This window comes from Lithobates pipiens, unplaced genomic scaffold (genome assembly GCF_037356315.1).
Source record: "Lithobates pipiens isolate NorthernLeopardFrog02 unplaced genomic scaffold, aLitPip1_a1.2 Scaffold_3, whole genome shotgun sequence".
Classification (NCBI taxonomy): Eukaryota; Metazoa; Chordata; class Amphibia; order Anura; family Ranidae; genus Lithobates; species Lithobates pipiens.
Genome location: NW_027507790.1, coordinates 268743511 through 268756463, shown reverse-complemented (window position 1 = coordinate 268756463; position 12953 = coordinate 268743511). Strand labels below are relative to the sequence as shown.

The 12953-nt window shown below is 46.8% G+C and overlaps 1 protein-coding gene across 2 annotated transcripts in view; it reads right to left on the bottom strand.

Moving 5' to 3' along the window:
- PIGO (phosphatidylinositol glycan anchor biosynthesis class O) overlaps positions 1-12953 on the bottom strand; it is a 40173-nt gene that overhangs the window by 4129 nt on the left and 23091 nt on the right. Inside the window, exons 6-9 of one of the 2 annotated variants that reach the window (XM_077463146.1) lie at positions 11088-11267; positions 5052-6630; positions 1862-2065; positions 1226-1431 (exon numbers count right to left, since the gene is read on the bottom strand). In XM_077463146.1, coding sequence (XP_077319272.1) covers positions 1226-1431; positions 1862-2065; positions 5052-6630; positions 11088-11267 — 2169 coding nt within the window. Of the gene's footprint in view, positions 1-1225; positions 1436-1861; positions 2066-5051; positions 6631-11087; positions 11268-12953 lie in introns of those variants that run through there. The other variant, XM_077463148.1, reaches the window with a different exon arrangement.

Sequence of the window (12953 nt, the reverse complement as noted above, 5' to 3'; positions counted from 1 at the left end):
GGCTGGTAGTATAAAGCATGCCAATGTTAGACCAATAATCAATAGTAATCAATTGCTTTTGAGTGAGTTTCCACAAATCCTGCTGCCATCAATTGTGGATTAAAGGGTGACAACTGACCAAATATGGAAAAGATTAACAGTGCCACAACAAATAGTTTGTCGATATATATTTGCAGTCCCAGGGTATTTGAGAGTGTGCATTCACATCAGGCTCAGTACCTGCAGTACCTGGATGAAGAGTGTGTGCAATAACACAGTAAGATGAGGCTTTGTACTTGAAATCCCAGGATGAAGAGTGCCTGCAGGCTCAGTACCTGCACTCCCTGGATGGAGAGCATATGTGGTCATGGTAACAACAGGCTCAGTACCTGCACTCCCTGGATGAAGAGTAAGATTGAGCTCAGGTGTGTTTGCATGGACCACATGCAGAGCCCGCCAGGAAGTCGGCTCAGCGCTGCGCTAATCACAAGCAGTGAGACATTGCCCGATCTCTGCAGCTGTACATCGGGGCAATGTCTCACTGCCTGTGATTAGCGCAGCGCTGTGCTGACTTCCTGGCGGCATGTGGTCCATGCAAACATCGCCTGAGCTCATCCCTAATGGAGAGTATATGTGGTCATAGTAACAATAGGCTCAGTACCTGCACTCCCTGGATGGAGAGTATATGTGGTCATAGTAACAATAGGCTCAGTACCTGCACTCCCTGGATGGAGAGCATATGTGGTCATAGTAACAATAGGCTCAGTACCTGCACTCCCTGGATGGAGAGCATATGTGGTCATAGTAACAATAGGCTTAGTACCTGCACTCCCTGGATGGAGAGCATATGTGGTCATAGTAACAATAGGCTCAGTACCTGTACTCCCTGGATGAAGAGTGTGTTCAGACACAGTACCATTGGATACAGTAAATGTACTCCCTGCATGAAGAAAGTGTATAATCACATTAGCTGGCTCTGTATCTGCACTCCTGGATGAAAGGTGTGTTTAGGCACAGTAACACTGGGCTCTGTACCTGCACTCTTGGATGAAGAGTGTGTATGGTCACAGTATTAGCTGGCTTAGTATCTGCACTCCATGAATGAGTGGTTGTGGTCAAAATATGAGCTGGCTTGGTACCTTCACTCCCGAATGAAGTGTGTGTGCAGGCACAGTAACACTGGGCTCAGGACATGTACTCCCTGAATGATGAGCGATTGTGGTCATATTATTAGCTGGCTCAGTACCTGCACTCCTTGGATGAAGAGGTATTTGGTCCCCAGCTGAAGCAGTGCCACAGAGAAGCAGTCAGGATTCTCTCTCAGCCTCATCTCCATTAGAGGCATGTCCTCGTCCTCACTCTCCCCCTCTCGGGTCTCTCTTTTCCCTCTCTTCCTCCGCCCGGTGGGGGATTCACACAGGAACGGCCAGAGCAGCAGTAGGCAGGATCCGGCTTCCTCAGGGGAGAAGATATCATTTACATCAGACAATCTCCAAATATAGATTTTACAGTACAACTTAATGCCACGCCCCTTAGACCACACCCACAAGCCACACCCATTATCATCTGCCTTTAATCTAGGAAAGTTATCAGCCCTCCAAATATTGCAACCCCTCTTCTTTTTATCTCCATATACTGGAGAGAATAGTATACTCCATATACTGTTCTGGCAGAAGAACTCCAATAAATCATGCTATAATTTGATTGGCTTGGTCCGCTCCTAACGTCTTTCAGTTATCGGCAAGTTATACGGTCGCCTCTTTCACAATCTATATTCTATTGATTGCCTTGACCTTCACCTCAACTCCCAGTCATTTTCTGTTCTGATTTGTTAGCGCTGTTGTATTATTTCTGCATATTAGAAATGTGCAATCATTGTTACCTGAGAAGAGGATGTTGGAGCAGAAGGTGTTGGCAGCAACCAGCAGTGCAGGGATGATGTTGTTTGTGTGTCCATCCTGAAAGCCCACAAAAGCCGAATTCCAGTGAATGGCAGGGAAGACTGGCTGGTGACCAGTGTAGTAGAAGCTCTGGGTGGCGGCGAGAGCCCACGCTATGACCGCGTACCACGGGACGCAAAACAAGTCTAAAGTAACAATAACAATAGTATTTATACCACTCTAATCGTCTGAAGGTCGGTCAACTCTAGCCTGTTACCACATGTTATTGTCCTTTAATAGGAGGCCTATTTATAAAGTAAAGTATGTATATCATCATCTGAATCCTGTTAGACATATATTGCAGCCTGCATTTTGGAGCCCATTCATAAAATGCAGGCCGCAGTATGGAACCTGCAGCCTGAAGCCTAATGCTAGAGAACTCCAGCATTGGAAGTGAGGCCATTCACATGACTGACAGGTCATGTGACCCGGCTCTCCTCCTGGCTTGTTTTTTTTGGTTTTAGTTTATTCATTTTAATTGTGCACCTTTTGCTTTTAGAGTGTCAAACAAGCAGAAATGTGCTTCATGGATGTGCAGTGCCTCTGTAAAGCAGCCCAATGTCTGCAATGCTGCTTTACAAATGGCCCACTCACACTAGCCACGTGCTAAAACAATGCACTTTAACATGCACACTAGGGTCGGATGCAGTGGCGTCGCTAGGGGGTGGCTTTTGGGGCTATAGACCCGAATCTGGGGCCCATAGCCCGAGTCTCTGCAGGAGTCCCCAAGGGGAAAGGAGGCTCTCTGGGGACCCTGATGTAAGTGGGGGGCTCTCTGGGGACCCTGATGTAAGGGGGAGGCTCTACGGGGACCCTGATTTTAAGGGGGAGGCTCTCTGGGGACCCTGATTTTAAGTGGGGGGCTCTCTGGGGACCCCGATGCAAGTGGGGGGCTCTCTGGGGACCCCGATGCAAGTGGGGGGCTCTCTGGGGACCCCGATGCAAGTGGGGGGCTCTCTGGGGACCCCGATGCAAGTGGGGGGCTCTCTGGGGACCCCGATGCAAGTGGGGGGCTCTCTGGGGACCCCGATGCAAGGGGGAGGCTCTCTGGGGACCCCGATGCAAGGGGGAGGCTCTCTGGGGACCCCGATGCAAGGGGGAGGCTCTCTGGGGACCCCGATGCAAGGGGGAGGCTCTCTGGGGACCCCGATGCAAGGGGGAGGCTCTCTGGGGACCCCGATGCAAGGGGGAGGCTCTCTGGGGACCCCGATGCAAGGGGGAGGCTCTCTGGGGACCCCGATGCAAGGGGGTGGCTCTCTGGGGACCCCGATGCAAGGGGGTGGCTCTCTGGGGACCCTGATGGGAGGCTCTCTGGGGACCCTGATGCGAGGGGGACTCTCTGGGGACCCTGATGCGAGGGGGACTCTCTGGGGACCCTGATGTATATACACACACACACACATATATTGCTGTATATATATATATATATATATATATATATATATATATATATATATATGTGTGTATGCCCGCCCAAGCGTATGACTTTCTTTACTATGCTGCTATGGGCTCTAGCCCCAGATCTTTTAGTATAGCTAGCAACGCCCCTGGTCGGATGTGTTCCGGAAGTGGGAAGCGGTTGCATAAATGGATGGTGACATTGGGGGAGCACCAGTGAGTTGCTGAAAAATGCAGCATGTCTGCATTTTTCCACAACACACTGCAACGAACCTGAAGGCAGTGTTTCAATGTGAACAAGGTACATAGAAAACAACTGCGGTGCCCAGCATTGATCAAGTGCAGAAAAACGCCAGTCATGCAACACAGTGAGAATTGGGCAAAAAAAGTTAACCTGTGGAATGCCTTTCTGCATTAAGTTAAAAAAAATGAGAAGGATATGGGATTATCTTGTTGAGAAAGTTGATGCCACCGACTTTGTGAGTCTGGACAAAACTTTTGTTTTCCGGTTACAAAAATGGCCACAATTGCCTAGGAAGAAATGCATTGGAAACTGCTGCAGTTTTCTAAATGGCTGAACTAGATTGCACACACTGTCTACAGCAGGGGTCTCAAACTGGCGGCCCTCCATCTTTTTTCTGAAACTACAAGTCCCATCATGCCTCTGCCTGTGGCAGTCATGCTTGTAACTGTCAGCCTTGCAATGCCTCATGGGACTTGTAGTTTCGCAACAGCTGGAGGGCCGCCAGTTTGAGACCTCTGGTCTACAGTAAAAAAATATAATAAAATAACCACAGGGATGGTGCAAGTAAATTTCACCTTTGAAAAAAAATGTTTAAATAAAACTACTGAGCTATTTAAAATGGCTTTATAAAAAAAAAAAATCCCTTAAAACGAACCTGTTCTTTGCCCATTCACGATAAGGTAACAGGTACACTTGATAGTCAAGCTGTTTTTTATTTCTGCAATGCCAAGTTGCACCTGAAATCACACCAACCTGCAGCTTTGAAATCGTGCTACTTCAAGTAAAGTACCACAATTTCAAAGTTGCATTCCGTTTTGACCGGGGGGCTAATTCTGCTTTAAGGCGGTCAGCAGATCAGCCTCTACAAAGTCAGCAGTGCCTAAAAAAAGGACATCAACTGAGCATGTGCAGAGCAGGGTGAGACAGTGTACTACCAGATTTTAAACAGTATAGGCACTTATTTTTACTGTGCAACATAGCTATACCTGCAAAAGGGGCCAGCCAGAAGTGATCTAGCAGGACTTAAAGGGGTTGTAAGGGCTGAAGGTTTTGTTTTTAATCTTAATGCATTCTATGCATTAAGATCAAAAGCCTTGTGTGTGCAGGAGCCCCCCTAACACTAATCCGAGGTCCCTCTCTGTCCAGCGATTTACACGAGTGTCTCAGCCGTCTGAGGTTCTCATTCCCGATTGGCTGAGACACAGCAGCAGCGCCATTGGCTCCCGTTGCTGTAAGATAGCCAATCAGGGGAGAGCAGGGGCTCCATGTCTGAATGGACAAGGGAGCTGTGACTCGGCTCAGGTGCCCCCATAGCAAGCTGCTTGCTGTGGGGGCACTGAACAGGAAGGGGCCAGGATCGCAGAAGAGGGACCCGAGAAGAGAAGGAGCGGGGCTGCTCTGTGCAAAATGAACTGCACAGAGCAGGTAAGTATAACAACAAGACTTTACAATCACTTTAATTTTCTGACTAAAGTTCCACTTTAACTCACCGCTGTCATCAGGTGCCCAGTACAGGTTGGAGACATGTCCATGGATCTGGAGAATGACCAGTGCCTCTAATAATAGGAGGAGGAAGGCAGGGGTCATTCGTTCACTGTGCAGCATTATAAGCACAAGGGTGAGCAGAGACAGAGTAATGACCATTGCGGCAGAGTATACGCTGCCTAGTCCATAGGCCTCCAGTGCAGCTCCTTTCTTTCCTTCCTCTCCTTCTCTGCTATGCTGGAGCCGGTTCTTTAGTGTGCGTTGCATCTTCCTGTAGATCTGTGGGATGACATGCTGGAGCTCCGCCTGCGATCCTGGGACACCACCAAAAGTGGTCACTGTGTTGTCCGCACTGGAATCCTGGCTCTGCTTCATGTAAACCGTCATTGGTTTCCACAGGGTGAGCAAAATGCCCATTCCGGCGAAGACATATATGGCCCTGGGGAAGGCCACCAGAGCTAGGTGTGTGAGCTCCCGCAGCCTGGCAAACGTGTCCTCTGTGCCAGAGCTAAGGGCCCAAAAGCAGGAAATCCCTAGCGCTATAAGTGGGAACCCCCATCGGACATACAGTACCAGTGGGGAGGAGCTGTTCAAGTTTCCGTAGTGCTGCAGCCACTTTCTGATGAGGTAGATAATGACCCCCAGGCACAAGACACAACAGATATAAGAGAAGTTCTTTAGTTCTGGGTCCTGCACACTGGACAGCGGAGTCAGAAAAGCAGATGGATGGCATTCCGGCGTCTCTTCCCGGCAGTTGTGAAAGAAGCTTGAGAGGCGAATGCAAAGCCCCAAGGCTGCAAGTAACAATAACAGCCGGGATCCATCCTTCTTATAGCCCGGTGTAAGTGAGGGCTTCAGAGATTCATTTCCTAGGGGGTTGAAAGTTGGGAGGGTCAGTCTTCCATCCCAGTGTAGCTTAGCCACTGTCACCAATAGCAATGACGCAAGAAAAAACTGAGCTGCCTTTCCCTCCGCCACTACAAAACTGTCCGAAAATAGAGTACAGCAGCGGAAAAAGAGCACAATGCAGGACCCTGACACTAAGAGAGAGGTAGGCCGGGACCACCATCTCTTTTGTGCATACCTCCTTAACCTGAAAATGTAAAGGAAACTGAGCTGAGAGACAATAGTGACTAAAGCACAAAGAGATACTAAATCCATATCTACAAATGACATCCATGTGCCCAGGCCGAGTACAACAGTCAGCAACAGTGAGATAAACACCGGATACCCCAGCAAACTCCTGTAAGATATCTTCATAGACAATCCAGCTTCAGCAACTACGTAAGAAACGACGCATGACATAAAGAGGATGAGGCTTCCGAAGATCATGCGAAGCGGGTGGAAGCGGGCCCAGGACTCCATACACACATGGCGGGCCTGGCTGAGGTAGAGTTGCAATTTCTGTACCAGCTGGGTCAGTCGCTCTTCCAGCTCTGCCTCCGACACCGTATTCTGGTCCCACTCGGACATCAGCTGCTTGTATTCTGCCATGGAGGAGGAGGAAAGATCATCGAGGAGCCTCAACTTATCAGCAGAAAGGTCCCCTGCAGCCTGGGAATAGGAGGAGAGATAACGGGCTACCTGTGAGAGAGAACACATAGCATTTGTGAGAGTCCACAGCACAAAAAGGTAGCTTGCAAACTAAAGCAGGTACAGTGATAACACAACAAAAAGGCAAACACAGTATAAAACCCACTGTGACTTACATTTGTAATACAGAATCACCTAACCACTTCAATACCGGGCACTTTCACCCCCTTCCTGCCCAGGCCAATTAGGCCACAAATAGAGCTTTCTTTTAGTGGTATTTAATCACCACAGGCTGATGTACTGACAGTCTCATTTCTTGAAGCCGAAAAATGCCAGGACAGTACAGATACAGAAATTACCCCTTTTTTGTAAAGCGGACAGTCCAAGGTATTTAGTAAGAGGCATGGTGGGTTATTTAAAGTTGTAATTATTTGCTAATCCCACACTCCCCTAACAACCCCATCAAATCATTCCCTGCATCTTTTACCTTTTGTACCATCACCCCCTCCCTTTAGAATGTAAGCTCTACGAGCCGGGCCCTCCTGTCCCTTCTGTATGGACTGTACTGTAATTGTGCTGTCCCCCCTCTACATTGTAAAGCACTGCGTAAACTGTTAGCGTTATATAAATCGTGTGTATAATAATAATTTGCCATAATTTTTGGGAAAATTAAGAAATTAATATATGTCCATAGTAACACTGTACTACTCTGGCGAAGTGATCAGGATTTTGTTTTTTACACATTATTTTACACTGCTATAAGAAAGCATTTTACTGAAAGAAACTGATTCATTTAGTTTGTTTTGTTTTGTTTTGATTAGCTGTGATTGGTCAACGCTAATCACATGGTGCAGGTGGACTGCGATTAGCCCTGTCTGTACCATGTGATCAAATTGACCAATCACAGCTAGAAACACAATTGTACATAATGGATGGCATGAAAGGAAGCCATCTATTGTGTACAACTGTCATGTGACAGGCTGCAATTGGTCATGGCGGTCACATGGTACCGGCAGCGAGCCAGCACACTGATCAGTCATTGGCTGTGGACACAAACAGTGACAGATCACGCCACTGCGTGGCCCCGCAATTGGTGTTTCTTGACAAGATGTCATATGACGTCAGGTCAGGATGGGAAAGCACCTGCCTGGCTATTGACTATAGTCTGGGCAGGATATGGTTAAATTGATTTTGCAAAGTAATTCTTAGTTTTTAAATCAGAATGACAGTAGATCACTTTCAGATACACTGCAAACATACAACATTTTGGCATTGTATAAATGGAGGATGATAGATGAAAACATATTGGGGTTGATTTCAGTGGCGGCTGGTGTTTTTTTTGGGGGGGGGCAAATGGCTAGTCCCTTAACACTACCCCCCCTGCTGTGGGCAGTGGCGGGCTGCAAGCAATGGCTCTGGCGTCCTATCCTCCAGTGGCTTCCGCCGTGCGTCTCCTACACCTAGGCGTCCATTAGGATCGCCTGACATTTTGGCCAATCCGGAAATGGTCCCACTACCTGCTTTCTGATTGGCGGGGAGGAAATTTTGTGTGAAAATAGCGAATTTTCATTCGATATTGTCACACAACTGGGTGGGATCAGGGCGCAGTGCTCTGCGTCCCAAGCCCACCCTTTTTTGAAGCCTATTAGAGTCTCTGGCTCTAATCACGTGCTTCAAAATCCCCACCCATTGGAATCCATAGTCCGGCGCCCTGTATGTAGATCAGGGGTCCGGACGCATGGATAGGTGGAGCGGCCTACACTGGTTGATTTACTAAAACTGGAGAGTGTAAAATGTGGTTGCAGCTCTGCATAGAAACCAATTAGCTTCCGCATGCCCTTCTGGCCGGCGGCACAACTGCATCACTTCCTCCACTCCTTACATGGCCCACATCAATACTGTAGACCACTCACTACATTTGAGGATTACTGCTCGGGCAGGGAACCACTGCCCCGGACCCTATCTGGGGCATATACCCTTCTTAATACACCCCCGGTCCAACCTGAACTGACTTGCATTGAGAAATGGGGCGTAGATCTCCAACGTACTTTTGATGCAGAGCAGGTCCACAGGATGATACACCTGTCTCTCAAGTCTTCCATTTGTTCAAAGACGCAAGAAACGAATTATAAGGTTTTGATGAGATGGTACTTGACTCCCAGCAGACTCCGTGCCATGTTCCCGGAGACCTCAGATCGGTGCTGGCGATGTGGCACGGATAGGGGGGACATTGCTCCATATTTTTTGGACCTGCCCCAAGCTGCTAACATTTTGGCACTCGGTACGCACTGTATCTCAGGACTTCACGGAATTCGTGATACCTGACGATCCCGCCTTCTTCCTGCTACATGTCTCTACCATGTTGCTCAAAACCTATAAAAAATCTATTCTACGACACTTGGTGAACGCAGCCAAGGCCTGCATTCCCCTCATGTGGAAACAGCAAAACCCACCTACGGTGGCATTGTGGCTGAGAAAGGTTGAAGAAATCAATAAAATGGAGGACTTGATTTTGACAGCAGCGGATAAACGTGAGACGTATCTTCAGATATGGACCCGTTGGAACCTATTCAAGTATTCAGATGCAGGGAGATCCCTATTTGACGCCTGACATATCGAATAGTGTATGTTACCCGGGGGCTCTACTATTAGGCCTAGAGACCCTGCGACCTGCCTCTACAGATTTGTCTGACCGTTACCCCCTCCTCCCCTCCCTCTCCCCCTTCCCCCCTCCATCCCCCAATCCCTGTCTCTACTTATTGCTTCTCCTTCTCCATTTTCTGACTATCCCTACTCTTTGTTCTCTCTGGTGATTCCCGATCACTTATTTTACATTGCGCAGTGGTGATATATGGTTGCGGTAACTTATATATGTATGGAAGATGGTTGGCAAAGCGGCTACTTTTAATATACATCTGTGCATTACACCGTGCCCTCGGGCAACCATTGATATTCGATATGAGCTGGATTTTGTCTTCCACCGGTGCTGCGCACCTGTTTTCACCAATTTCTGTTACCTATCTAATATGGACACCAGATTGTTTGTTTGTTTTTTCTGTTCTATGTACCGATAAATTTAATAAAACTATATTTGGAAAAAAAAAAAAGAAACCAATTAGCTTCTAACTTCAGCTTGTTCAATTAAAGCGGAGTTCCACCCAAGAATGGAACTTCCTGTTTAAGCACTCCATCGCCCCATTACATGCCACATATGGCATGTAATTATTTTTTTTGGGGGGGGAGGGAGGGCTTCGTTAAGAGGGGGACTTCCTTTCCCACTTGATCCTTCCGCCCAGGGACCACCAAGGCGACTCCTCCTTTCGCCTTAGGCAGCCCCTCACTCTAGGTGATCTCCTGGGACAAGTGACAGGTCCCGGGAGATTGCCTGTCCACTCTGGGAGCCCAGCATGACTCGCACATGCGCCGTGCGTGCTCGGACGTGAAGCCAGGTGCCCAGAATGGCAATGGAGGCGCCGGTGGAGAGGAGGGGGAGAGGAGCGACTGGTGACAGGGTAGGGACCTCCAGAGGATTCAAAGCCTCAGCTCTGTTCTTGTGTGTTGTGTGAAGGGGGGGGGGGGTATCCCTACCCTCCAATCAGCTCTCAGAGCTCTGCTCACTTAGCCCTGCAGAGTTTAACTTCAGCTCTCCACCCCCTTTTTGCTGAACTCTCAAACAAGCTTATAAATTCAGTACTTTAAAAAAAGAAGACTGCAGATAAACAGGTACAGGAATATTTATTTCATCTCTATGTATCATCTAAGGCCAGCCACCTCACTGGGTATATGTAAAACTTTACAACCACTTAAAAGTGTACCAGTCTAAAAGTCTGCTTTAATTATTAGTTTAATAATTAGTAAGCATTGTTAAGCTTTTTAGAATTCCTGCTTCTAAAATAGATTCCAGAGACAAGTTTTGAATGCAGTTACCATAGTACCGAGTATTCCACTAAAATGTAGTGCCACTCCCTACCTACGCCCTATCACGAATGTTGCTGTGAGACTTATATCTTCTATGTTCTCTGCTCTTCATCTGTGCCCTTCACTGCCGCTTTATTTATAACTTTCTCATCAGTCTGTGAATTAAATTCAAGTTACTAAACTTTACTTTCTAAACACTCAAAAAATGTACTTCCTTTCTGATCTCCTACTAAAATATTGGTCAAAATGGTGTGCTTCTCCACTGACTATCTTATGTCCTCCTCAATCATAGCCTCATCCTGTGCATGATTACATGATTTCTCATCCTACCAGACTTTCCCCTACCCTAAAAATCTCTCATCCCTCTATCTACTCTGACCCTTTACCAAGGATCAAGTAACTCCGATCAAATGCACCACCTGTCACCTTTACCTATATAGTGCCCAGTGCTGCCCACCTCTTACATTATACAATCATTCACAAGTTCCTTTTTATGTTTGCCTGGAGTTAGCCATTTGCACCCCCTCCTATGCGCAATATGCTGGTGCTTTACAAAGAATAATAATAATTACATCTTAAAATGTACAGACCTGCTGAGTGTTAATCTGATAAGCACTTGTCTTTGTAAGGAGTGCCGATATGTCATCCCCATCTTCCGACCACCAGAAGAGGTCACTGATCAAGGCTCCCAGGTTACTGTACGGGATGGGGACACCAAGCAGAAGCGCCAAGCTTGGGACCAAATTCACCTGGGGGACGGCTTCGGGGTCCTACAACAGAACAACAGTCAGATAAACAGCAGGCAGCTCAAAGTGGGAACTAAACTACAGCCTGAGATGATGTAAGGGGAAATAATGGAGATATTTAATGTTCTTGTTTATTTGAACACATATGTGAAAAAGTAAATATACCCCCAAGGAAATGGTTGACTCCACATATTTCGATAGGCAAACATTGGATCTTCATTTAAATGAGGCCTAAAGATACAGTGAGAGAAAAAAGTATTTGATCCCCTGCTGATTTTGTACGATTGCCCGCTGACAAAGAAATGATCAGTCTATAATTTTAATGGTAGGTTTATTTTGATAGAGAGATACAGAATAACAACAAAAATATTCACAAAAGCGCATTTCAAAAAAGTTATAAATTGATTTGCATTTTAATGAGTGAAATAAGTATTTGATCCCCTATCAATCAGCAAGATTACTGGCTTCCAGGTGTCTTCTATACAAGTAACAAGCTGAGATTAGGAGCACTCACTTAAAGGAAGTGCTCCTAATCTCAGCTTGTTACCTGTATAAAAGACACCTGTCCAAAGAACCAGTCAATCAGATTCCAATCTCTCCACTGTGGCCAAGACCAAAGAGCTGTCCAAGTATCGCCTAGAGGCGATTCAGTTTGCATTGTGCGCTATACAAGTATTTCATTCATTCATTATGTCGGGAACAAGATTGTAGATCTACACAAGGCTGGAATGGGCTACAAGACCATCGGCAAGCAGCTTGGTGATAGGGTGACAACAGTTGGTGCGATTATTCGCAAATGGAAGAAACACAAAATGACTGTCAGTCTCCCTCGGTCTGGGGCTCCATGTGAGATCTCACCTTATGGAGTTTCAATGATCATGAGAACGGTGAGAAATCAGCCCAGAACTACACGAGAGAATCTTGTCAATGATCTTAAGGCAGCTGGGACCATAGTCACCAAGAAAACAATTGGTAACACACTACGCTATGAAGGACTGCAGCATATGCAAGGTCCCCCTACTGAAGAAAGCACATGTACAGGCACCTGTCCACAGAACATAATCAGCATGGGATCAAATACCTTTTTCCCTCACTGTAAAAGTGATAGCCCTTGTACACACGGTCGGACATTCTGACAACCAAATCCGTTGGATTTTGTCCGACGGATTTTGTCCGAAACTGTTGCATACACACGGTCGGACAAAATCCGATCGTTCGTAACGTGATGACGTTATTTAGTTATGACGGGACCACGTTGTGGCTAGTAGCCAATAGCTTTGGTCTAGGAATTTGATCTGAGCATGCGTGGCACTTTGTCCGATCGGAATTCTCTACACATGATCGGACAAAGTCCAATCGGATCATGTTGTCGGAAAATTTTATAGCCCAGCTGGAAAACTGGGTCCGTCGGATACTCAGACGGAAACAGTCCGATGGAGCCCACACACTGTCGGATTATTCGACAACACGGTCCTATCGGACATTGTCCATCGGAATGTCCGATCGTGTGTACAAGGGCATAGACTTGAACAATAACATTACTGACAATGAATTAATTTTCATGATCTAAATTAAAGAGGAGATCCAGGCTCCCCGCAAAAAAATTCAAGTCAGCAGCTACAAATACTGTAACTGCTGAAAATAAAGACACTTACCTGTCCAGGGATCCAGAGATGTCCTCACTGGAATAGATTCTTCACGTGCCTTTGG